This window comes from Centroberyx affinis, unplaced genomic scaffold (genome assembly GCF_046629955.1).
Source record: "Centroberyx affinis isolate AG114_WGS23_722 - 3 ecotype Tasmania unplaced genomic scaffold, CSIRO-AGI_Caff_v1 ptg000069l_1, whole genome shotgun sequence".
Classification (NCBI taxonomy): domain Eukaryota; kingdom Metazoa; phylum Chordata; class Actinopteri; order Beryciformes; family Berycidae; genus Centroberyx; species Centroberyx affinis.
Window position 1 is genome coordinate 16,070 of NW_027278780.1, and position 25,896 is coordinate 41,965.

General features: G+C 42.3%; 1 protein-coding gene across 1 annotated transcript in view; it reads right to left on the bottom strand.

Moving 5' to 3' along the window:
* Positions 1–20,391, bottom strand: part of LOC139645168 (clathrin heavy chain 1-like) — a gene marked incomplete at its 3' end in the record, with an annotated part of 34,995 nt that extends 14,604 nt beyond the window's left edge. The window contains exons 1-6 of the mRNA XM_071520803.1: positions 20,102–20,391; positions 8,145–8,352; positions 3,938–4,206; positions 3,547–3,708; positions 3,328–3,441; positions 2,508–2,681 (exon numbers count right to left, since the gene is read on the bottom strand). Coding sequence (XP_071376904.1) covers positions 2,508–2,681; positions 3,328–3,441; positions 3,547–3,708; positions 3,938–4,206; positions 8,145–8,352; positions 20,102–20,143 — 969 coding nt within the window. The remainder of the gene's footprint in view (positions 1–2,507; positions 2,682–3,327; positions 3,442–3,546; positions 3,709–3,937; positions 4,207–8,144; positions 8,353–20,101) is intronic.
* Positions 20,392–25,896: the final 5,505 nt, after the last annotated feature.

Consider the following 25,896-nt stretch of genomic DNA (forward strand, 5'->3'; position numbering starts at 1 on the left):
AGCGAGGTCACTTACCCACTATAATGTAGGTGGACTAATCAGGGGTGGTTGAGATAGGAAAAAAGGGAAAGAAAAGAATGGTAAAAATAGAGCCCTTAGTGGAGATGCTGTTTTCCACTCAGCGCTTGTGTGGAGAGGCTGCAGCGAACTAAAGAGATGGAGGGGCTGGTATCGATATCAGTAATGTTACAGGCACAGAGAGCGAGAGAGGCAGGCAGGGGGTGGATTCTGACTCGAGCCTGGCCTGACATTTTCAGCCTAATGGCCGATTTAAAAAAAAAAAAAAAACATCCTCTGACAAGGCAAAAAGAGAGGGCCTCTGAAGACCCACTACATGACTGACAAAACACTGTATTGTCTACATATTTAGCTATAACCTTTTCTAAAATAGTCACTTGGAGCATTCAAAGTGCAATCAATGTCATTTAATTACATTGATGGGAGGTACAGGGGAAAAAGCACAAGCCTGCCAGAACAATTGCTCTCAACAAGAGAACACCGAGCCCCAGATGACAGATGAGCTGGAGTATCGAGTGGTACACTGGCCCAGAAACACACACACACACACACACAGAATAGTAAGACCATAGGGCAGACATCGCAGGTCTTTGCCATGCTGATGACGTAGAAGGGGAGGTCAGGGCTGTGATTGGAGGAGAGGGCCAGCACTAAGAGGATTGAGGGCGCCAGGCTGTGCCTCCCACTGCACATCACGTGCTGATGGGTAGTAGGCCTTTTTTTCCCTCTCTCGCTCTGTCGCTTTCTCTCTCTTTTCCTTCTTCTCTCTCTCTGGTTTGTGGGGAACAGTTCAGTGCTGCAGCTATTCTCAGGGATCCTTGCATTTCAAGGTCAGGCCAGGTCTAGCAGCTCAGCGTAGACACAGCATCTAAGACCCCGACGCTGAACCACACTCAAGCATAGGGTCCAAACTCCACAGCTCCCAGTAAGAAACTCGGCAACAACTACAGGTTAGGCAGCACATACACACAGCCAGCAGCCCTTTCTCACACATTCTTAACTATTCTGCTTGACAGCCTCAAATTAGACTGTAAAATCACTTTCTAGTTTCCAGTCTAGTTAGTCTCTACAAATGTGGGCCCTGAGGAACAGAAGGGAAAAATCAGATGTTCAGAAGACAGCAGTGGATTTAGGATTTACATGCTGCTCATCAAGTTAAGACTGGTACCCAGTGCTGGGCTTGTAACTCACCCCCAAAATTTGCAATTGCATACTTTTACTGAATTATTTAACTCGATCACTTCTGTGAATGAACAGGGAAACCAAACAGCGTCAATGTCCAAGGTTCTTGTCATCCTTTTGCTTGATATCAAAAGGAGCAGGAATATTTCTACCCAGAGAAAGTCTGTTCTTCTGCCATTTCACATCTAATCAAACTGTGGGTGAAAGGATGACAACCAATTATTAAGAAAACAAATTGTGGGGATGGTGGTAGGATAAAGAAAATTAAGCTTCACTCTGATCTCTCACTTATATTTTGATGTGAGTGATAGCATAGATTAACAGCACATTTTTTGATTGGTTGCTGTAATATTATTACTGACATTGAAATAGAAATTCATCACACTACTTGTAACTGGGAAAAGTAATATTCCAGTAATCCATTACTTAGCATCACATTACCACCCAATACTGTTGGTAACTGACCCACTCAAGTAGAGCCACTGACAGGCCTAGACACTGGCCTATTATCACTGAGATCACTGCCTCTGTGTATGTGTGTCTGTCTGTCTGTACACACATACACACACACACACACACTCCACTGCCCCAGCACGGCAGATCTGTCACTGCCTCAGATCGGCTTTCCTCTCTTCACTCAATTATTCATGTGGTGTGTGGCCTGGCTGGAACATTATTCATCAGCTGGCTGGATCCAGTTCTCCTCACTGGTGCAGCCTCACAACGGCAGCTAGACATAACCCTCTCCCCTCTCTCTGTGAAACACTACACCTTGGATTATTTATAATGCCTCCCGGCAAAGACTGAGCTTCCCTGATGACGACAGACAAACAAGGGGAGCAGTGTTGTTGTCATTACCCCATTCGACAAGTGATGTTTGACGTTGCGCTCATTTACATTCATCAGCCTGTCAGCTTATGCTGGAAAATGTGATTGGAGGTGACAGCAGGGGTGAATAAAGCAGTGGTCCTGTTCTGGGTCTTTGACATGGGTGATGTTAGGTAAGAAGGACAGCTGGTGTAATCAGCTGGTGCTGTATTCATCCCAGGCCTCCTCCGCTGTCCCTTGAGAGTGTGATAATGCTGGAGAACAAAGCTGTATTAAACCAGAGGGTTTCTAATCAGCAACACCCTGGGTTGAGCTACAGCTGAGGCCTCTGACTACCTCAGTGAGCCGTGAGTGTATGCTTTACAATGCTTTATGAATCACTACTTTGACATTAATAGGATTCGGCAGCCATGATGCTTCACATCAATTTCATTCAATTTCCCTGAGCAGTGGGGATGGGCAAAGGTTGATATTTGTACCTGTCCCTTCCTGTTGACTCCGATGATGCCGGCGGTGGCCTCGTGTGGGGCGGTGACGAAGATGGTCTCGCCACTAATCCGGTTCATGTAGATGCAGGTGCCTGTCTCCAGGTCGTACAGGTGGATGTAGCCGTATTTGGTGATAAGGAAAACCACATCCTGCTTGGAGCTTATCTGAGAAGAGAGGAGGAAGAATTACATACCACCTGCATGTGGTATAAAATGACCTAATTTAAACCTATATGGTCTATTATGCTTAAAAGCAGCAAATAACCGCCAAATCATGAAAAGCTTCAATTCCAAGGACGTTCTGTCACAAAATCATCCTGAAGCTGAACTAGATTCGTTCCCCACCAAGGGCTGGTCACAGTGACCTTGTCTAACAGTGTAAACGCCGTGAGGAGGCTAGAACAGGGGATGAGTAACAGGAAGGTCATCGGTTTGATCCTTGGGAGCAACAGTTCAAGAGAGTAGAGGAACGCAATGGTATCTGGATAGTTGACCCAACCAGCAAATGATTCATCATGAAGTCAGTGAAATCTATAAAGAGGGCACGTATTGTCGCTTTCACCTGTGAAGACATACATTTCTGCTGTGTATCGTTCAGCAAAGCACTTAACTCCCAAACAGCTCCAGCAAAGCCTGCTTTACAGCTTACACGTTGCCACTAACAAACCTATCATGCATAGGCCTACATTATAAGTGTGAATGCTTACTCTACGGAAAGAAATTGGTAATCTGTCAGCCAAGATTACTAATTTCACAGTCTCTACGCCAACTGGTCAATTTAGGACCTTTTAGTGCTTAGTCTGCTCCATACCTGCATGGCCACAGGGAAGTCGTTCTGGGCTTCTGGAGGGAAGAACACATCCACTGCTTTCTTTGGAAATGGCTGGTTGCCAGTTGGTGGGGTCCCCACTTCAATGATGTGCAACTGCGTCACAGAGAGAACACAAGAGAGATCACAAAGTTAAGAGGTTTACCAAGGAGAATGCCTACTCCATTAAAGTTTCCCCTATATGTGATTAACATCAATCACCTTCCCCCCCGCCTGGCCTCTGACAGCGAAGCAGAACAGAGTGGACTCCTCTGCATTCCCCTCCATCTTGAATTGAGCGAAGCTGGCAGCATGGCCCTCGATGGGCTGAGAAACCTTCCTGTCTACGGAGTACAGCTGCATCGCTCCCACCACACGGTTTTGCTGAAACAGGCAAAAACAATACATATAAATACGCATTACAAACACGGGACTGGCTATGCTATAGGTAGAGCTACAGCTTTGCATACGTGTGCATGTTTACGTATGTATGCAAACAGGGCTATTTATATCCCCCGCAGTGTGAAAATGTGCCTTGCTAGACAGGTACAATTCTGTATCATAGAACTCAATGCGTTTGGAATTAACCCCAAAGACATGAGCAGCTAGTTACCTGGGCGGAGATACCGATAAGCAGGAGCCATTTCTGCTTGGCATCAGTGCGGTAGTTGATGATCTGGCAGCCTGCCAGGCTGGAGTGGCGGTCGAAGACTTTGACAGGCTGCGAGTCGCCCTCCATGCTCCAGTGGTAGACGGCGTTGTCAGTCACAAGTGCCACTGTGTTGAGGGAGATCCACTTCCAGAAGGTGACGTCGTCCGTCATGGTGTGCGCCTTCATCTTGCTCTTCATCTCAATGTTGAAGATCTGAAGGGTTTTGGCGGCTGTAGAGAAGGAAAGGGGCAGGAGCCGAAGCATGGAACAACACGTTATGGCTTCCGACTTCAGTGAGACAACACATACACACATAAATCAAGACAAATGCACATACACGTGGGAAAAGGTAAATACCAAATTCCACTTGAAAAGGGAGAGTCAAGTTTGAAATATTGGTAGTCATGGCTCAGAGATCATCAGGCAAGGATGCCATGACTGACAGATAGGGGGTGCCGTTCATGCTGTAGTCGGAATTGGCCTCATATCTGAAGGAGGCCCTGAAAATTGTGATTGTGAGAGAACTGACATAGGAAAGAAAAGGAAACGTCAATTCAATTACAGCCTCCAGTGAGGCTACAGGGACTGTCATTGTCACATCTATATCACAGGCAATTAAGTATATGGTTACAAATTATTTTTTCCTTCCTGCGCTTCTAGTAGCCAATCCAGTGGCTAAAACAGAGAAAAGGTGAGGGGTACTCCGTGTGAGTGACTGACTGCATGTGTGCTTCTGTCTTTCCATAATCGTAATCTTAATGCCAAAGGAAATATCTGTACTCTGTAATAATATCTGTAATGTATAGTCGCTTCGTCCGACTACTCGGCCCACCCCATCAACTGAATAGCCTTTATAAAAGAGAGACAAAGCAGAGAAAGAAGAAGCAAATCACAAACAACTCACAAAAAGGCAAACACATCTGCATCCGGGTCAAATATAGTAGATTAGGACAGCTAATAAGGTACTTGTGGGCACAATTACAGGGAAGGGGTAAATATCAAGCAGTGAAGGGGCTTTTAGGGACAAGCCTCAAAGAAAAGGTTTCAAATAATGATTATGGTAGATTTTTCACAACTGAGGTTAGACATGTTTTAGGGTTGTCTGGATAACAGACCAGTGACTAAATGTTTAGAAAAAGGTTCACTCACCTGCATTCTTTGTTTTATTAGTTGGGGTGAATTTAGTGAGCTAAAGCCTTATTAAGAAGCAGTGTGAATTCCCTGTTTGTTCATTATTCAGTATTCATCGACGAGGTGAGAAAAAGCAAAGACCAATGCATTAGCACAACCTTCAAAATAATTTTGCCATCACTAAGCCATGAGATCAGAGTACGATAAGCAGTGTAGCAAATGTACCATTTGCAGCAGCAGCCAAATTTAAAAGAGCAAGCAAATTGAGTTTTTGATTGAATCACGTTAAGCCGCTGGAGGTGTGTGTGCATTGGGTCCATCCTTCAGACACAGTTACATGAAAAAAGTTAAAACTTGATACTGTGTCACATGACGGGGTCAGGTGAGGAGCATCATATGGAAGATTGAGCAGGGAAGGGTCAACAGTAGGGAAGGAGGGGTCTACGCTGACTAAATGCAGATTAGGGAGGAACAGATAGGTACTACTGGAGCTTTCTATACACCTATATACCTCATCACTCCATCCACCACAGAGACAGAATTGATCACATAAAAATAATCACAACTAATCTTCCATAATCTCACAGTTCATGGCTGACGAGAATGTGCATTGCTCGGATTCTACTGTATTTGCTCTATAATGTTTAACCAGGCAGCATAATCTGCAGTGATGCAAGTCTTGTAACGTTCAGCCCTTCTGTATGCCCCCCCTCTGTATGTCACATGATGTGAGCTACAACTCTATAAAATTCAGCATGCAATTCACAGCTGCACATTGTACTATGTCCTCCGATTGTATCTCAGTCAGCGGGTGAAGCTGTGCCCTCATCGTAGACACTCTAGCCGGAAAAATGTCCCATCCTGTCCTTTCAGCATGCCAAGAATGTCTCTTTTGGATACATTAGAAGCACTTTGACTATGATTTAGAAATTCACAGCTACACACAAACATACCCTGAGGCACCTGCTCATTTCTCCAACCATTCATGCTACCACCACCCCAAACATAACCCATAATACAAATGACATTACCTCCTGACATTACCTCCTCACTGTAAAACAACAACACTAATTGATGTCCACCTGGCACGTCTACATGACATCATTATGTTCGAGTCTGGATTGTTGGTGGTTCAGACAAATGACAAAAGCCAAATGAGCTGGGGTAAACCACGGGGTCACAGAGAACCGGTTAGGGCAGAAGATCTTAAATGTTTTAATGTCTAGGTATACATTAAGCTCCACAGACCTCTATTTGAATACGATTTTGACCTCTATATGGCAAGATTTTTGTTGTTGTTAATTATACATTCTAAGTGGGATCATTTCTAGTGAATACAATTATAGTGAAATTAAACTATTTCTCATTTGGCTGGGAACCCCCTGGAACCCTCTCAAGGACCGGTGGGGAGATATTTGGGCCTTTGAGAACCAATGATTTAGGGCGTAAAATTGTAACCAGAGGGAGATGGTCTGTCCAAAATCCAAGGAATGACATTTGATAGAGATTTACTCAAGCTGTTTGGCTCTTGAAATCCTGTTTTAATAGGTGGACAGGGACGAGGCCAAGAGTTGAACACACTTACACATATGCAAACACAAGGCTCTTATTGGATCTGCTGGCCTAAAGCAATCAAAGCACTCTTTAACTTTAAATGCCGATCAAATCTTAGCCAATCTAACTTTCACACCCCGACAGGCCAGTCTGATCTCTTCAGAGGGCATTATCCATAATCTCTCCACCACCAGTTCACTGCTCATCTGGGACTACTCATGATGCGATGACGTCCCTTCGGGCACACGTGGAATCAAATCAATACTGCTAACAGATGCCGTTGGACTTCCCACACAGGTTACAAATTAAGTCTACGTCCTCTGATAGTAGGAGCAATCCGTAATCTTCAGCCCTTGCAGTAATGACTACTGAATGGTAGAAATCTCACTTTTATAAAGAAATCCAATAGTTGTTCAAAGCTAGCTCAGAAAAACTAGTGTAGTATGAACTAACCAATATGAAACACAGCTGGAAAATAAAAGTGAAACGACGGGTTTGGGTAGGCCTAATTACAATTGCACACAGATGGAGGAAGACAGGGATTTCAAAATGGAAAATGAAAAAAAATTGTGAATTAAAATGAAATCATAAATTTACCCACAATATTTCCACCCCTAAAACAGGTTCTAAATCACTTGTACAACTAATAAAAATGATGGAATGCCAGCAAGCTATAAGGCTGTGAAAGCTAAATCCTGTTTACGCAGAAATATTTCCAATAGCGTAACTGTGAAAAAGTTTCAGATATCCAAAAAAAAAAACTTATGGAAAATAATTAGAGCAAGGCTATTAACCTTATAGGCTCACTTCAAGAACATTTTACCTAATACTGAGCTGAAAAAAATGTGACCGGTCCTACAATGGATGACAAGGTGATGACAGCTTTATTTGTATGCAACTGAAGAGTGATTGTGTGTGTCTACTAAAGCTTGTGTGCTTATCAAAATTGAACAGGGTAATTTCTGAGCTGAGTATTTTGCTCGTGAATAGTGATTTAAAAACAGGATTTATACTTCCACAATGAAGTAGTTAAATTTCAACTCACCGTCTGCATACACATAAGAAAGCAGTAAAGAAAAAAAAAGAACATACAAAAGACAAAAACAGACAAAAACAAAAACAACACAAAAGTCAAAGCAATTATGGCTGCTGGACAAAAAGGATCAAAATATGCTACTTTGACTAATTAGAGGACAAATGTTTGGGGAAAAACAGATACATGTTGGCCAATAAAAAACTACTTTACAACAGAAAACTAAAGTAGCTGGATGTATGTGGACATAAACAGATGAGAATTGTTTCAAAATATTCTTAAGCACTAAATGGATAATGTTGCTATATTGTACAAACATGTCAAAACTGAATGACGGAGGCCCCTTAAAGGGGTTAGTTAAGATACAACATTGAAACAATATACTATAATTCTTCTTAGAGAGTCAGTGTAGCAAGAGAGATGTGGCTGACACTGGCAGCTTTGCCATACCTTTAAGTGCGATGACCTTGCTGGCGGGGTTCATGATGGCGCTGTCGGCGGAGATGGGCCTGCGGATGGGCGTGTTGGGGTCAGCCATGTCGATGATCACCACCTGGGCCTGCTCACCCACCTTCTCACGGATACAGATGAACTTATCCGACTCCATGGTCAGGGTGCTGAAGCCTATGTTGGCCGGATTAATGCCCAAGTTTTGGAGCTAGGAGAGCAGAAGGGGGGGGAGTTTAGTTTAACAGAAACAGGCTGCAAAAGCTCACAGTTAAATTAGACACCATTTGAAATCTATCTGAAAACAAATCTATGACAAGGGGGAGGTCAAACTCCTTGTGCCACAATGTAATCTCCATGCTGCTACTCCAGAACTAGTAGTTCTAGTTAATTTTAATTTCACTGCAAATTTCCCAAGAGATGCCAAGGGAAACATGTGGCAAAAGAAAGGGGAGAAAAGGGGAGTTGCCAGACAACTGAAAGACTTTGAGGTGTTGCGGTGACTATCTCATATCAGTCAGATGGTTCTTGAAAGCCACAATTACCTTGTCAACCTGATAGACAGTAATAAGAGTTTTGAACAACCAGAAGACTGAGCACGCCTGGTCCTGGCTGAACAACAACAGCATCCAATGTGAGGGCTTCGACCGCCGGCTCAGCTGCTCCCCACAACCACAGCCAAGCCGGTGAGGTCACCGAGCCTGACACAGAGCAGCAGCCCTGTGGACACATGGAGCTGTGGACCGGCCATGATGGCTGGAGAGCTGGGCTGGGTGGAGAGCTAATTCAAGGCCAAGTTCTCAAAGCACTGGCCAAAGAGGAAACTACAACAGTCTTACAATAACATTGCAGTCTCATTGCAGTCCTTCTCAAAGCTGACTTCAGTATTTTCATGACTGCCAGCAGCTTATCAGGTGCAGTTTGTCAATACTACGTATAGCACTATGCCTGCATTAAAAGGCAAGTTAGCCAATTCAAAACATGGGCCTTAAAAAACATCTATGATGAAGACATTGACGTGAAGCTAAATAATGTGCAAGGGTTATTCCAATGTCACAGATCTTTGAGGCTGGAGCACCCAAAATATAAGTGTACAAGAGTTTATCAGTTCTGCCGAAGTTTCCCTGATCTTTGCAAATTTATAACGGTGCAATAAGTTTGGGGTACTTGTGGGATGGAATTTTGTTAAAATATCATAATAATATCATAAACTGTATGACATATTTTGTATTACCTAAAAAAACTAATAAAAAAAAAGACTGAACAAAAAAAAAAGTTTCCCTGACCTGCTGGTGACCTGGTAGGAGAAACAACATGATACACAGACACCCTGTCTTGCCTAGTATGAGGGACATACAGAGGCTTAACCTGCACGAAAACAAAAGCCTGAGGCTGTGGGTGAGCAGCTTAGCAGCACATATCGCCAGCACAGCTCACTGCCAAGGCTGGCAACAGGGCATCCTGCCCGCCTCATACAAACCCTGACACAGCACTACCTGCTGAGGGCGGCAGCATGGTGTGGCTGTACTGGCCAAGACAGTACTGGGCAGAAGTGTTGTCATGATACCAAAATTATGACTTTGGTACTAGTACAAGCCAAAGTATCATGGTTTAAATTATAAAATGAAACCGCTGCAAACCAAACTGAAACAATAAAAAAAATGTGCAATGCGCATTTAAACCTAAAATAACATTTAATGACAAAGTGGTTTGAAACAAAATCATCACACAAATTAAAATTAAGACTATTCCAGCCGTTGATGACACTTTTGTGAAGTAAAAGTGAAGGAAATGAAACTACAAAGAGTATCCCACAGGACATATTTTTGCTGTTGCAACTTCCCCCTACTTTTGCAAGCTAGCAGCAATACACCACAGTTGTACAGATGACACATACATTTATCTGAAGCCATCTGGAACATGATTTTCTGGTAAAATGTGAGGCAAACTTGAGGCAAATTGCTGTGCAAATAAACAAGGATTGTGTGTTAGTTTTATGTGGCCTGATGATAATAATTATGACACACTGTAAACAATGCAAAATAAAGTAAGGGTTTTCTAAAAACTCTAAAGTAGTTCTTCTCAAATCAGGTAATGCCGTACTTTTTGGTATCGTTACTGCAACACAACTTGCACAGAGTAATGTTAACATTTGACATGTCAAGTAGGCTGACTTGAGGACAAAACCAGCTCACCTGCAAGGAGAGACTTTCACACCTCACAGGCTGACAACAAATTTATATTTGAGTCTCCATTTTTATCTTTTACGACCCTCCAGAATAAAACTGAATTCATTTGGCAGTGTTCTGCGTGTTGTTTGTTGTTGTTAATCTGCCACAGCAACACTCCTCCTCGAGTTACAATTGGGGACTGCGGGAGAAGCATCGTCTGCTCGATCCTATAATCCAAAAACCAAATGCTTTCACATCTCATAGGACTGAGCTCAAGGAAGCAGCAGCAGCACACACAGTCAGTTGCTATGAAGAGAAACAGGAAATGTCCAACAGAGGTTGGAAAGGAGAGAAGTACAATAGGCTATGCCGTGTTACTCTACACAGAACATACCTATAGTACACTGTGCTTCCCCACTGCCATGGATAACTGATCATGATCAAATGACAGAGAAACAATAAAGACCAATTACCTTGAAACAATGAAGAAATGTTCTAATCTAGGCTACATTCTAATGTTCTGTGGCAAATATTAATGATCGCTACCAAAAGTAGTTTTGTGAACACAAGCTGGCTCCCTGCCAAAGTGACTAGTAGGCTTGCCAGCGACAGCCACAATTTACCCGCATGTTTTGTGCCTAGTGTTCATTTCAAGCCTTGTTAATGATAAAAGGGCTATGGTAGATGGCTGCTTTTCTGACAATATGAGTGGCTCCATTATCAACAATTTGGCATGGCTGACTCCTAATCAGCAAACACAAACCACAGTTCCAGGAAGTGCTCAACGAAATGGGAGCACCTTTTATCAATGATGGGACACACCCTCCCCCACAGCCCAGCCCCACCCACATTCTTTCACTCATGTGTAACCTGGTTCCCTCTCAATGACATTGCTACAAATTACCTCATAGGACAAGTGTTGCTACCAGTTTTGAGGAAAGAACTGAATACTGGCCTGTTGCAATATTTCACCTCAGTGTTCATGTTTTTTTTATTATTGAGGGTGACATCATACAGCAACGTCACTGCAGCTTCCATGCCTCTTATCACTGCTGCTGTCCAGTAAAAGGAGCCTTGTTTATCTAAGCAGCATTCATTAGTATTTATTCAAACACCAGACAAAGGGAGAAGCAGCCCCCAGAGAGAATATGATTCATCCCTGAGTAAAGCTGGTCTCAATGACAACTGGCAACGGTTTGTTACATCAGCACACGAAAAGACACAGTGACACTAGAAATGCTACCATCTCCCTAGAGATGACCTTGGACGTATTCAAACCAAGAGTGCACCAACATTCTGCCTTTGTAGCAATATTAAAATACCCTATTTTAGTGGCTAATATCTAAGATTTTATGAAAAGAGCTGTGCCAACTTCAGAATTTCTTCAAATCATCCTTCTAGTCTCTCTGTAACAGCTGCAAAGACTGAGGTGTCCTACACCGGTGGTAGTAATCCTGCTAGACAGCAGGAGAGAGGAGGGTTATCCTCTCAGTCATTACACAATAGTTTTCTAGACAGATTTACATGCTCTCTCTCTCACTCTCTCTCTCCCCCATCTGCCGTCTATGTGGTTCCGCAGGAAGCCCTTTCATTCACAATGAAAAACCCTCGTAAAACAGGAAAGAACAACAGGCTCACAGCTTGTCCTAATCACAATGAATATGTTACCTCTGTCCTCTGGAATAAATAAATAAATACTCAGACAGATGTTACAAAGCTGGATGGTGGACCGCACCACAGTTTGGTCTGTCAGACTGGTTTGCTATGACAACACTATGGTAAAACACTGCTGTGGGCTAACGCCGCTGTGACATCAATGAGTAGGAATTTGGGTGAAAGCAGGTCAAACCAGCAGCGCTACAACCAACCTGGAAATTCACTCATTTAGTCTTGCCTGTCCTGGCTGCTGCTTTTAGCCTCATTGTTAGCACAAGCTCTGATGGACACATGCTAGCTCTAGGTCTTTGATTCCAGAGGCAGCTAAATAGCTGTATTAAATATGAAAGGACAACAAACACAATCAACAGGGAAGAGAGGTGTAGATCACAAGAGAGCCTTGACAGAGATGTGAGGGAGAGCATCAAGGTTACTGTAGCACGACTTACGAATTTATCTGGCGAGTGCGTCTTCATATGAGTTCAATGCCACAACAGCATCATGAAAGGGAGAGAGGGGAACAAAAATGATAAGAAGACGGCAGTTCAGAGAGGGAACGCCAAAGAAAAAGTAAGAGAAAAAACAATGTCTAGTACATGAGGAAGGAGAGATGAAGAAATATGGTACAAAGAATGTAAACAGAGAAAGAAAACAGTGTAGTAAGGAGGAATAAGAGAATCAATGTACATGAGCACAGGGAGAGAGCAAGCATGGCTATTATCTGCATAGGCTAAGCTGCTGAGAGCAGGCCAGCTCAGCCAGTGCAATGGGAGCAACAAACTGCCAACAAGAGGCATGGTGACTCACCATTAGGCCTCTCACACCATCCATTACTATCATCACTCCCATGACAAACCATTAACTCCACCCCTCTCCCCCTCCCCTCTCCCTCCTTTCTAATCACTTTCAAAAGGCAAACCCTTCACTGCGTCTTCAATGACATGACATTATAGTAGGGCATGTCCCAAATTATTGGCTCCACAAGGCAAATTTCTTGTAGCAGCAGCAGTACGGGAAATTGCCATGCACATCAGTAAAAGGTTGTGTGTGCCAAATTAAAACCTGCTGGGCTAATGTCAACCAACACACAAGACAGCTGGCTAGCTGCCCTGCAACATTATCAAGACAGTGTCAGGAAATGACTGCCATATTCTGCTAGCTCGCCGGATATTATATTGAGGAATTATTGAGGTTACATCACCTCTGTGAAAGCTAACATAATGATCTACTACTGATATGCACAGGTAAGTTGGCATTTGCCACACCTCCTCTGAGAAAGAGAGTCCTAAGCAACACAAGCAAAAACAGATTATCACAATTTATGAAATTCTGAAATTCCAATGGAGATAAGAAATTATTTAGTGGATACAATGTCCTATATTTCTTGGCTATCAGGAAAACTATAGTGACCAACACAGACACAGACTCACCACCCAGCTCAATCTGTCATTACTGGGCTGAGTGGAGTGAACCTTCACTCCAATTGCACCAAAGGAGCTACGATCATAAGACAGGAAGCTCTCCCTTTTATCAGCACTGTTCACCATGTGAGCTAGTGCACTGTGGAAAAAGGCCAAGAGTCATCAACTCAAGTCCAAGCAAATCTCATCGCCTCATCAGGGGAATGAGAACTAATGGGAAAGATAATGATCATCCCCCACATGGAGTTCACTCACTCACACATAATTTAACTTTGGAGTGGAAACGATATTTTCTCCCTCTGATGTGCTGAACCATGGCAGACAGTAATCTAGCCCAGAAGACACCGCGCTCTCGCACAAGGAAGCAATGTTAAACTGAAAGTAAAACATCCTATTCAAAACCTTGGGCTGACAGTAAGCAGCCACATCAACATGACACTGCAGCCTAGTCTATCTGCACTTGTTGCTGCTAAACCTTAAAGAGATCAGGAATCAGCCCCCAGATTTCAACTATTCCTGCTGACCCCGAGGGAGCCCCATCTGTTGATTTGACCCATCTGCTCTTCCTTCGATGGAAAACGGCACCTTGCTCAGCAGAAAAAAGCCCTGTATGTCCTGTATGTAAAGTTCAAGGCAGGGCAGGGAAGGATGTGCTATGTAATGTGCTGAGGCTTGCAGCGCTTCGCTGCAGCGCTCCACAACAGGAAACCAGGAGCCCATTGTCTACAAGGGCTGAAACAACAGGCCGACTTGGTGCTGCCTCCTCCACTACCATGTGACACTGGGAGGGTGACATGTGACCAGTCCAGGGGTGAGGAGGAAGAGGGCTGCCCTAACGGTTAGATAAAGGGAACGAGAAGGGCGAACAGAAGGAAGGAATGCATGCGTTTGTGGACTCCATCCATCCCCACTCCAGTTCTGCTGAGGTGGTTTTGGGACTGGAGTTTCCTTTTTCTCCCTAAATGCATGCTTTATTGTACATTTGAGTGGCGTGGTGGAATGTCAAGTGTTCAGCAAATCTATATCCTCAGTAGCCTGTCACGAGATATCAGCAGGTCAGTTACCGACAGAGTTCAAAGTGCACCGTGCAAACCTTTTAAGGTGATGTTTAGAGAGCATGACACAATAAAAACTCCCTCCCAAGGTTTTAGCAGCATTTAACAAGGCAAATGGTAAGGAGGGAATGGTATATGCAATTATAACCATTTAAATTTACTATCATATATGACTGAAAACAATAAATCTGGACCATGTGCATACAGTTGACAGCCTCCTGGTGTAAGGCCCTGTTCAGACCAGAAGCGGAATAGACGCGTATCAGCTGCGTAGCCCGCTTCCTTACAATACAATGAAAACACGCTGTAGATGGTCATATTTGCATCTTATCACCACAGAATAATCAGTGACCAACCTACCAATGTCTTCCCTGTTGTTGTTATTGATTAATATATGTGCACTGATGCAAATTCTAAATGTAACAGTCAATGTAGGAAGGTGATCATATCTGGTTTTGAATTATCACTTGCCTTTTGAAAATTGGGTCTGTTATTTAATTGTCACAAAAAAAATGAAAATAGATGTTTAGGATTTATTATTTACAACACAGAGGGGGAGAGTGAGAGACTTATAGGTCTGATAGGTTTGTTCAAAGATTGCCTAATTACAACACTGGCTGAGAAAAATCCTACATAAATAAACGGGGCTGCCTTGATGCGAGAGAGTCTGTGGAGAAAGTCAAGAAGATGGATATAAAGTTAATCCCTGAAGTGGAAAAGCACAGTGAGCCGTCAGCATTGTTTCTGCAAAGACAACATTAAGGCTTGGGAAGTTGTTACACAATGCATGTACAGCCTATTTTCACAGGGTATTTCTCCTCTGTGTAGTGTGTACTCAGGGAGGTCTGCTGGAGAGGAGCTGCACTGACATACACTTCTGGTCTGAACAGCCCAGCTGCGACTGGCGTGCAGAAATCCCACTACATGTCCATTACACTTCTGGTCTGAACAGGGGATACATTACTGTTCTCATGCTCATCCCTTGGTGCAAAGTGTCCTAACATTGTCCCAACACTGCCAGGATTCCTCCAATTCAAATGCCATCTTTTCAGAGCATTCAGGGAGCTCAACGAACATAACTCTTCCTAGGACCACAACTTCTTCAATTAAAGCTACCCAGGCGGTTGTATAAACATGTGACTGGCAATAACTTGACACTCTTTCCCCTCATATCTGCCATCTGAACCAATTCGTAAATTCCTCTAATGTTTATGGCTCTGTTCCAATCAAAGCCGAGTGTTCTCTCTTTCTCTCTTTTGAACCAATGAACCACAATCAACAAATCTAATACAAAAGTTAGATGGTGTGTGTGTGTTTCCCTGTGAATTTGGCTAGAGGATGACTTGCTTTGTCAACATAACAGATCACTGTGCATAGTTACGCAAACCAGTCACATATTGTAGAGAAAAGTTGATTAACAAATGTGTTTCACCATTTTATTACAGAACTGTATATCAAATATTGTGTTGAATAAACCAACTATTTGATAAGCTAAAGCCATTGGTTTTTCCTTCTCCAAATCTTCAACAGGACCTATCTGGCACCAGTAAGGAAAGTTGACTTGTCAAACCCTGTTCTGTTACTAAGTACTATTTGCAAGGGAAGCCTTTGTCAACACAGAATAGCTATAATGTCATCATTCCATAAACAGGATCCAAGACCCATTCTTTTCAAGATACTGAGATCCCACTACCAGGAAAACTATAGAAAGATATGAGGCATTAAGAAATAGCCATTTTTATTGTACATCTGCGAGAAGAAAGTTCTTTAAAACTGGAGTCAATACTCAGCTGTATAAATGGATGATATATAAAAATGCAAGCTATGCAAGTGGACCGGATGAGTGAGAACACACAATTGCAGAGGGGGGGAGAGGGAGGGAGGAAGAGGGAGAGAGAGCGAGAGAGAGAGAGCAGACCAAGGGAAATGCTTGCTTTAATGCAGCCGTGGCCAATGTACAGCTGGCTCTGTCTGGCCACAAGTCCAGAACAAATCAGAATCCTGCGTAAAATGTCAAAAGGCATTTTGAGAATTGCTTGGGTCAACTTTATTTTGATATTACCCTGTGGTAATAATCACACACAAAGATGGCCAGCTTCATGGGGGAGATGTAAGCTATGGTGCTGCTTGTTATCTAGCTTTCAAGTCAACTTTATCAAAAGGAAGGGGAATGAAAGGGGTATGCCCAGAAAACAATGCAAATGACAGGTTTTGAGAAAAAAATTGTGCTTAGTTGGCAAATGGAGACCCAAGTTATAGCCTACCATTTACTAGCTGGTACTACTGCTGAAGCCTAACAGAGTCAAATCTCTTTAATAACAGGGCTACTGTTTTGATATCACATCTAATGATACAGTAAAGTTTTAAGCCTCTCAAAAAAGTAACAGATATTTGTATTTGTTCAAGCACATACAAGATTAAAATATAGGGTTACACTGAAGTGTTGGCATGGTGAAAAAGAACTGCTTTAATGTATAGGTATAATGGCGTTTACTGTATATACAGAAGAAATAAAAAATAGTGCCCCTATTGACATCATATTTGAGAAGTTGCAATACTGGGGCTGATCAAAATCACTGGGTTCAATCAGGATTAACTCATATGTGCTAAAGCAAGCTGGGTTGGCTGAACAAATATGCTATATCTGTACCATGTACAGGAGTCATGGACCTGATGGTTTTGCTGGGCCTGCATGCTGCACCTGCACAGCTGAGTGAGAAATCATGACACCACAAACACCACAAAGCAGACACCAGGAACCGACGTCAGGATAGACTCTCCAGGATCATGTGACCCTACTGTACCATTGAGCGGAGGGAATTCTCTTCCTGCTGCCTGTTTCCTGGGTGATCCAGTGAGGAGGCACGCCAGCACCATATAGCACCTGACAGCCAGCAGGATTTATGGACAAACTCCACAGGATGAGTGGACATAAACCAGACAAGCTGACTGATACCTGCACCACAAGCCTCTGCCGTATAAATAAATGACCTACACGAATCCCTTGCCTCTTCATTTTCACATCACATTCATCCGCTCTAAACTGCTCCATCTGAAGGGCAATGTGGGGACAATATTCTGCATGAGCTGCTCATGTGGTTGCATGCTGTGAAACATGCATGAAACAGCATATGCAGGTCATGCATTAGTGATAGTAGCTGGAAATCCCTTGGGTGTTCATTAGTCCCACAATGACCTTGACAAGCCAATGACACAGAAATCAGGGAATACGCACAGTTTCACCCTGGAACTTCTTATCACTGAGAACTACAGTGTGCTACAGTAAGCACACGAATCTGAATTAAATGCAACATAAGCTACTTTGTGATTATGAAAAAATGCACACACAGGAAAGGCTACCTCATGTCTATGTGAAATGCTATACATCTTACTCAAGAGCTACTGTTGATGATACAATTCCACTATCAGAGCAATAGAGCACACAAAGAAGTAGTGGCTTGATTGCACAACAAGCCTCTCCCTGGGCTGCAGGTAAAATATTGCAGTGCAGTTCAGTTTCAATGCACAGAATTACCAACACAATAATTCACCACTTCTACCTTGCTCTATCTTTTCACTCCCACTCCTGCAATTAAGGGGACTTGACAAGGGACTCAAAAGCCACTCCATAATCTTTGCATTGTAATTCCACACATAAAAGGCCTTTGCACAGCTTTGTTAAAGTAAGCCTCCATATAAACTCTTGTGATATACTGTATATTAACTTATCAAATGCTGTCACATAATCTAAGATGGTAATAATGTAGAGTGCAGTGCTACTCTGAGACTCATGTGAACTTGTGAGAGCGGAGGAAATGCTACAGGTCTCATTTGTATTGGCCTCACCACTAGACACATCTGCAAATCTGACAAAATCTGAGAACAGCCTTCCACCAGCTTTGCACATGCAAAGCACTTTTTTTAATCCTGGCCATTCTCAAAAGATCTATACTTTGAGTGTTAGGGCAGCAGTGTTAAGGTAGAATGTTGGCACAGTACGTAGGGAGATCAGAGCCCCCATTTCGTCAAGCATCCACACTGGTGAAGTGTTGTTGATCAAGACGCTGAATCCCTAACAACTACAAGGGCACTGTTCTGTAGCTGACCCTGACCTCTGACCTCCCTGTGAAGGGAATCATGAGAAAAGATAATTTCCCTATATGGGTCAACAAAGTATCACATTATCATAATCCCTCCGTCATTATTATTATTATTAAATTCTGAGCACAGAACACAGACAGCCCCTTCCAGAAATGAGGGAAAAGTAGATAAACTTCAAACTGCCTAAATCATTGGAAGGATGTCTAGAATCAGGCCCAAAGCCTTCAGTCTTACCAAGCTGTGAGTGACAAAGCGTTTTGTGTTCAGACCAGGCTATTCACCGAAACAAATGCTTCATTATATTTAGAAAACAAATAAACCAAGTTGAATAAACAAATGATTTTCTTGAAGCCAAGAGGTAGGCGGATCGCATGTCTCATTTTGAAGCTCGACTGAAACACCAAAGACACTATGATTAATTCATTAGCTCAGAGATCTTGCAAGCCAGCACTCCTGATCCAATCCATAGGCTTTGAGGGGCATGAATGTTTTCCTCTTCCTCAACCTGACCGACTGGCAGTTTAATGGGGTTACAATAAAGGTGTGGCCATTGAAAACAAGAAACAAGCATTAGTCCAATATTTACAGTGAGGCTACATAATCAAGGCAAACCAAAGTTGTCAATTGGAGTGTCATAGAAATATATGAGCGTTTTTACTGCCACGTCAAATCGAGGTTTTGGCTGAGACAGGAGAAACTGAAAATACGTTACTGCCAAGCATCAACCTAGTTTCCGCGGCTACAAATGTTTCAGTCGCAATAGATTTCACACATTTCCTGAGCTAACCTTGGCTGAGTTATTTAACGTGGCTAGTCAGCTTGCTATCTGACAAGCCAACAAACCACCAGACCAGTGCTATAGGTTGCTTGCGAGATAGCCTTGTCGAGATAGCCGGCCGGTCACTTTAAAAGTAACAGTGACACATATTTTAAGGTCATTTCGAAACCATAGGAATGAACCAACGGTATAAGTTGAAATATATTCAATTTTGTATGTTGCTGTGCCATAAATATATCAAGTAAGGTGGGAGATTTCTAAACTCGTTATTGTGGGGTAGCATTTTATTCTATGATGTACTAACACATTGGAGATTTATAATTCAGCCGTTATAACTATCATCGCTATCGCAGCACGGAGGGTGAACATTAGTAGTATTGCAATCGATACTCCGGACAGACGAGTATTGTATTTCTGAGAAAGCTTGTTTTAAACACACAAGACGTTACATGTTACCATCATTGACTACGACATTACAACAATATTTATTTGCACCGTGTTCATTCACTGCAGATTTTCATCATTTACACCCAGAACAAGGGTGGCTAGCTAACGTGTTAGCACGAAAGCTAGATGCTAACTCAGATAAACGTCATCCACAGTGGCTAGGTAGTTAGCTTAGCTCGCAATAGCTAACTTAGCCTAACTAGCGAACGCTAGCTTTTCCTTACACTAGAAAAGTCTGTAGAGTAGCTGGCAACGCCGTAGTTACAATTAAGTGATTGAGACGGAAACACACAGTTTACCAAGCAGTTTAACCATTCATTCATCAACATACCTGCAGGTGCTCCTGAAAGCGGATAGGCAGGATCTGAGCCATGGCGGTTCCTCTTACTCTCCTCCTGTTTCTTCTAACGCTAACAAACTACGGCTTCTTCTCTCAGATCCTAGCCGGACAGCCAGGGAACGGCTACTCTAAAGTCCAAATGAATTAATTCTTAGTATTGCTTAAAACGTGTTGTCGGTGTGATGGTGATTTTATTCGTCCTTTAACTGTTTACTTGCGAGCTTCCCCTGGCTAATGACTGGCTGCCGCTACACCGACTCCCTGGACCTGCAATGGCGGTGGAGGTTGGTCAGCAGAGAAAACATCCCGGAAATGGAAGTGCACTTACTGAGGCGGATGAATATCGACTCACACTTTTTAAAAAGTACAACCTCTCGTATACATTTACCATTTCATTCGCATATTTTCAGTTTTACATATTATCTTTAAAATTTCGACCAGGGACAATGTATTTCTGAAATAAAAGATAAAATGAGGGATGTGAAAAATGGCACTATTTCTTTCTCCTCGCCCTTTGATTTTTGCCACATCATTCGTCTTTGTGAATTAACGTCAGTTCTACGTATTGTACACTTGTTCCGCTCAGCCAATCAGAGCACTCTGCGCACAGCCCAGAAATTCAACTTTTTCAAGCCTCGAAGAAATAGCCTGTTCTCTATACAACAACATTTATGCATTGAAATTAAGTCTTCTGTGCTCCCAGTGGCTAATAATATGCTAATAATAAAGTGATACTTTGTTGACTCTACTAGGGAAGATCTCTTTTCACTTGCTCCTGTTTCTTTTGTTACAAATTACTTGATACATAAGTACATAATTGTGTATTCAGAATAGGGCAGTTTATGGAAGCAACCTTTACCTATTCTCATAAACGGTTGTGGCACTAATTGATAATTGATAATATCAATGTCAAACCTTTTGAATGTTCATAAACACGTGTGCGTGTGTGAAAGGAGGAGGGGGGTTAAGAATGCCTGGGCAAGGCTGGCTTTGAAAGCGTGGACTGGAGAAGTGAGCAATTATCACTTTCCCATGTGCTCGGTGGAATAATGCGTTTTAGTGGGCAACTTCCGTGTGTGCATGTGTGTAACTTGTGCGTGTGTGTATGTGTGGGGCGGGGGAGGGGGGTAGGGGGGGTCTGTCTGTCTGTCTGTGTCTGTGTGTAAGAGGGTCTTTGGGTATGTGTTCAGGTCTGAGTAAATAAAAGAAAAAAACAATAATTCCACTACATGTGTTAACACTGTCCTGCCAGGTGGCTAACAGGGCTAATTCTTCATGGGCTCGGGTGGAATCCGTACCACCCCTCTTTTTGTCCTAGACTGTATATTCAACCGTTCACAGCTTGCAAGCAAATCAAAATATGCTTACACAAATACTTCCTGAGAACTGAATCATCCCTCTTACACCAGGGTGTTTGAGTGCATTTTTTATTGGTCAGCAGGGCTCCAGCCTGTCTAGTAGCAATGGTTTAAACATCAGTTATGTTATAAGCCTATCCTTTCTTCAAATGATAGAAATGGGAGACAACAAATTAGATGCCGTAAAGAGACCTGTTATTTCAAATGATTCCTGACAATACCATAAACATGCCTGGTCTCAAATAACAACATTTCTGTCATGATAATCTGAGAAATCTTCATATTTTAGCAAATAAGCACCTGTCTGGAATAAATGCCTGGTCCAAAAAATAGTATGTAGGTAATGTAGGTAGTTAGGTGACAAAACAGCATCAGAACATGCCTCACACAGCCATAACATTACTGAATCATGCATTTGTATCTTGTAATATGTGGCCTTATGTACTTTTACGCAGATAAATGCAATATTTAAAGTGTGATAAAATAAAGCAAATAAATACCCCGGCTACTATTAGATGGTTATGGTTTTTAATAATGATGCCTTTCCAAAAGGTTTGTCAGCAGAATTTGTCTATTCTTGTCAGTATCGTGCAATGTTATGACTCTGTTGGGTGGAGTGTGCGCCCCAGTGATCATTTCCCCTTTTTACGTCCACAATTTCTGTTGGCACAGGATGTAACATTATTGCTCAATTTAAAACTGCAAGTTGGGAAAGCTGTCCCTGCAACTTGACAGTGGAGCTGACCTCTTAGCAGGGATACCAATATCTGCTGAGCCAGCATCTGCCTATGGCTTCTGAAGAATGGAGTGGTCATATTAGTCAATCACACACCATGTTGACTGGGGAAAAGTTTAGGTTCCTAAACTTTTTCCTGCAAAGGTTGGCCAAGTAGAGGCGCTTTAGACTGCAGACTCCTATTTCAAACATTTTTTGTCCCAAGAAATCCCATCCGAGAAGATTATTGTTGTTTGTCTGTACAGTAGGTGGGAAGATAACTGCGGGAAAAGCGAAACCTCTGACCAAAATAGTCCTTTTTATACATTCTTTCATTGTGCTAACCTCCACTGAAAAAAGTAAGAATAGAATTGGGACGAGCTCATTTTAAAGGAATTGGTTTGGAGATGACAGCCAAATCAATGAACCAGGTTAGTGCCTCCTTGAAAGGAAAATTCACTTTTTTTTTCACTATTTTTATCCACTGGATTGTTCAGTTTCTGGTTTTTGAACATGAACAAGTCTATCCCAAATTTTATTCAGGTGTAAAAGCTCAAAAACATTCTGGCAGTCCACAACATCAGCCTCTCACCCATTGTCAGCGGAGCAGCTCAAAAGTGTATCCGTTCATAACATCATAGGACTCATTCACACAAACTGCATATAGCTCTTTGTCAGGCGAAAGCCCCATATGTCTCCAAAATGTCAACTTTTGAGGAACTAAGAAAACAGCCTTGTTTGTAGCTTGACAGCAATGCATTTTGAAGTTCATCTAATGGGTTGGCAAAAGGTTTCCGAAACCAAAGGGTTGTAGAATGTTATCAACCCATAGAGGACCATGTAATCCTTCAATTGAAGATAAAACAAGAAAATCAGGAAAATTGTATTATGAGGTTTCCATCTAACAACAATGATAATGCATTTATACACAGAGAACTTGTCCCTTTGTGGTTTCACATTATCATTAGCAGATTACAATTCATGTTCAATTTATCATACTATCAAGAACATGCAAGCAATGTTTTTAAATTTGGCTGAAAATGCAGGGAAATGATGTTGAAATTCTCCATTCCTGAAAGATAATGCAATCTGTGGTTGTTTTTATTTTTCATAGTTTCTGTGCTGTCATAGTAATGCATTGTAATTGTCCCAATGGTGTCAGCTTGGGAACTACTGGACACATCTGGATTGTGGTCCGTCCAGCAGGATCCTCTTGCCTCTTGCTCTACTCAAAAAAACAGACTGAAGCATTTCATAATCAGATGTTAAGGGGAAGAGTTGGGTGTAAGGGCAAATGCATGAAAAGCATGTATGTAGCATGTATTGACAAGGTGATAATCATCTTAATGTGATCTTTATGATCTTGGTTGATACATATTTAGTTAAAATAACTCATAACCAACATTTATAACCCATTTTTCCTATGTACCTTCCCTTAACTGCAAGGACTTGTTACCTGTTAAATCTTACCACAATTCATATAGAACTGGGGGATGCTACACATCTAAAATCTTAATTAGTATTACAGGAACATCTGCTCTTAGCACATAAAAACAACCCCATAAAACAATAATACATTTTGACTGCTGAACACAAGTAGTGCAATAGCATTTTGGAGCAAACAGTTATGAATGAATAATTGAATAATTGTTTTTTTTGCTATTCCAGAGCATAGATTAAGAGGTTTCAGAAGAGGCCAGTTACTGCTGAAGCTGAAGGAGGAAAACAGAGAACATAAACAGCAATTCCCCAATTCTTTCTCCCCAAGACAGAAGTTTATTCTCCCACCCTGGGACCCAATCTAATAAAAAAATATTATGGGTATCAACCAGAACCATATATTTTGTTTCCTGACCTACAGTTTCAGGAGCGAAGGGTGTAGTGGACGGCTCCCTGAATAGACCATTCACGCTGCCGTTGCCATGGATTCAGAGACCCAGGAAACACGAGACACAGTCGCTCACAGAGAAGCCATGTGTGTCATGATAAAAGAGTGGCCTTCGGACTCTGCTGCGAGGATGTCACAGGCTGAGATTAGCCTCAGGCTCCATGCAAACCAAGGGCAGCGCTGTTTCACTCTGCAGCCTTTGCCCTTGTCAATTCCTGTAGCCGTTCCAATACGATGCCTCCTTCTCCATTTACGGTAGCTCAGACGCTGCAGCACCAGGAAGAGTCAAGTGAGGTCCAGCACGGATCAGTGCAGCACCAAAACCATGGCTGGTCTGCAGTAGGCTATGTGTAGCAATTGAGATGAGATGAGGCTTACAAAAAGGTAACTGTCCCCTTTACGGATTTGTGACCGTTAGGAGTCTGTGCTTTGGCAAGGTTTTAGGCACAGATGGGAGCTCTGTGTCTTCCTGTGGCTGGGAGGATCTTGTCAGTGATAAAAAACGGGGAGAGGGGCTGACACTGGGATCCGGAACTAGGATTGAGAAGTCCCATAGAAGCCCTATTGGCTTTTTGCCTGCTCTCTCTCTCTCCCTCTCTCTCTCTCTCTCTCTCTGTGTATGAGTCTCTCTCTCTTTCTCTCCCCACTCCACTATAAGAGAGCACAGGTGGGGGGAATGTCAACCTATTTTTGCAAAGCAAATATCATCACACACACACACACACACACACACACACACACTTTTTCTTTTGTCTGTCTGTGTTATTGGTCCTCCGTGGCTTTGCTATAAACAGTAAATATATAACCTCTTCAGTGGTATTGAGGTGGTAATAACACACTTTGTGAGTAATATAAACCTTGTCTCATTTTGCAGGTTCAGGTTCATTGAGCTCCTACTTCGACTTTGTCATGTGAGGATGGTAATGCCACATCTCGACTGTAATTTCTCAACCAGCATGCTTGCTGCCCTTTATGTGATGTTCAGATTGTCCTAAAAAATAGTCTATGTGCCAAGTGAAAATGGAATACATGGTTCTCTAATGCTAAATGAAAAGGAGTCATAGAGCCAACATAATTATTGAACAAATTACCTCAATTCACCATTTTCATGCCCTTTTCACATTCCCCTTCAAAGACATGTTGTGTATTGTAGCCTAACCTTTGAACAGTTCAGGTGAAGTTACTAATTGACTGTGTGTGGACATGTTAATATAACCGGTACTCTTTGCTCCCTGCAAGCAGGAAGAGGAATAGTTAAGAGAGACACTGGTCACTGGACACGCACACCGCTCTAATGGGCAACCAATAAAGTCAAATCATTATGGTCTAAAGACCTGGCTTGAGAATTTATGAAGTTTAGGCCTAACTTTCATTCTGTGTAACTGGTTAAAGTATCTTTGTACATTTGCATATCACTTAAATGTATGAACCAGCAACCTTCATTGTGCTGAAAAATATCCCTCTGGACCTTTTTTAATATAATGGTGATGTTTTTCTAATATGATGCTAGATTTAATTTTTCCAATGTTGGCTAATATTACTTAGACGAATAGTCCAACCTTTTTCCAGGAAATATCAAATTGCAGCCTTCATGTACAGTACGAAATATCAAGTTGAGCTCAAAGGAATGGTAAAAAAAAAAGTGGTAAATAGGACTGGTGGACTGGTGGTCATGTTGCCTCTATGCCTAGATGTGACTTTTAGAGCACTGAAACATTGAAGCCATGTCAAGAAATGATGGTTAAACTGATGCCTACCACAACTTATGGCAAATAAATAAATTAAAACACCAATGTGATGCCTGATATTTTCTCTTCTCACAAAG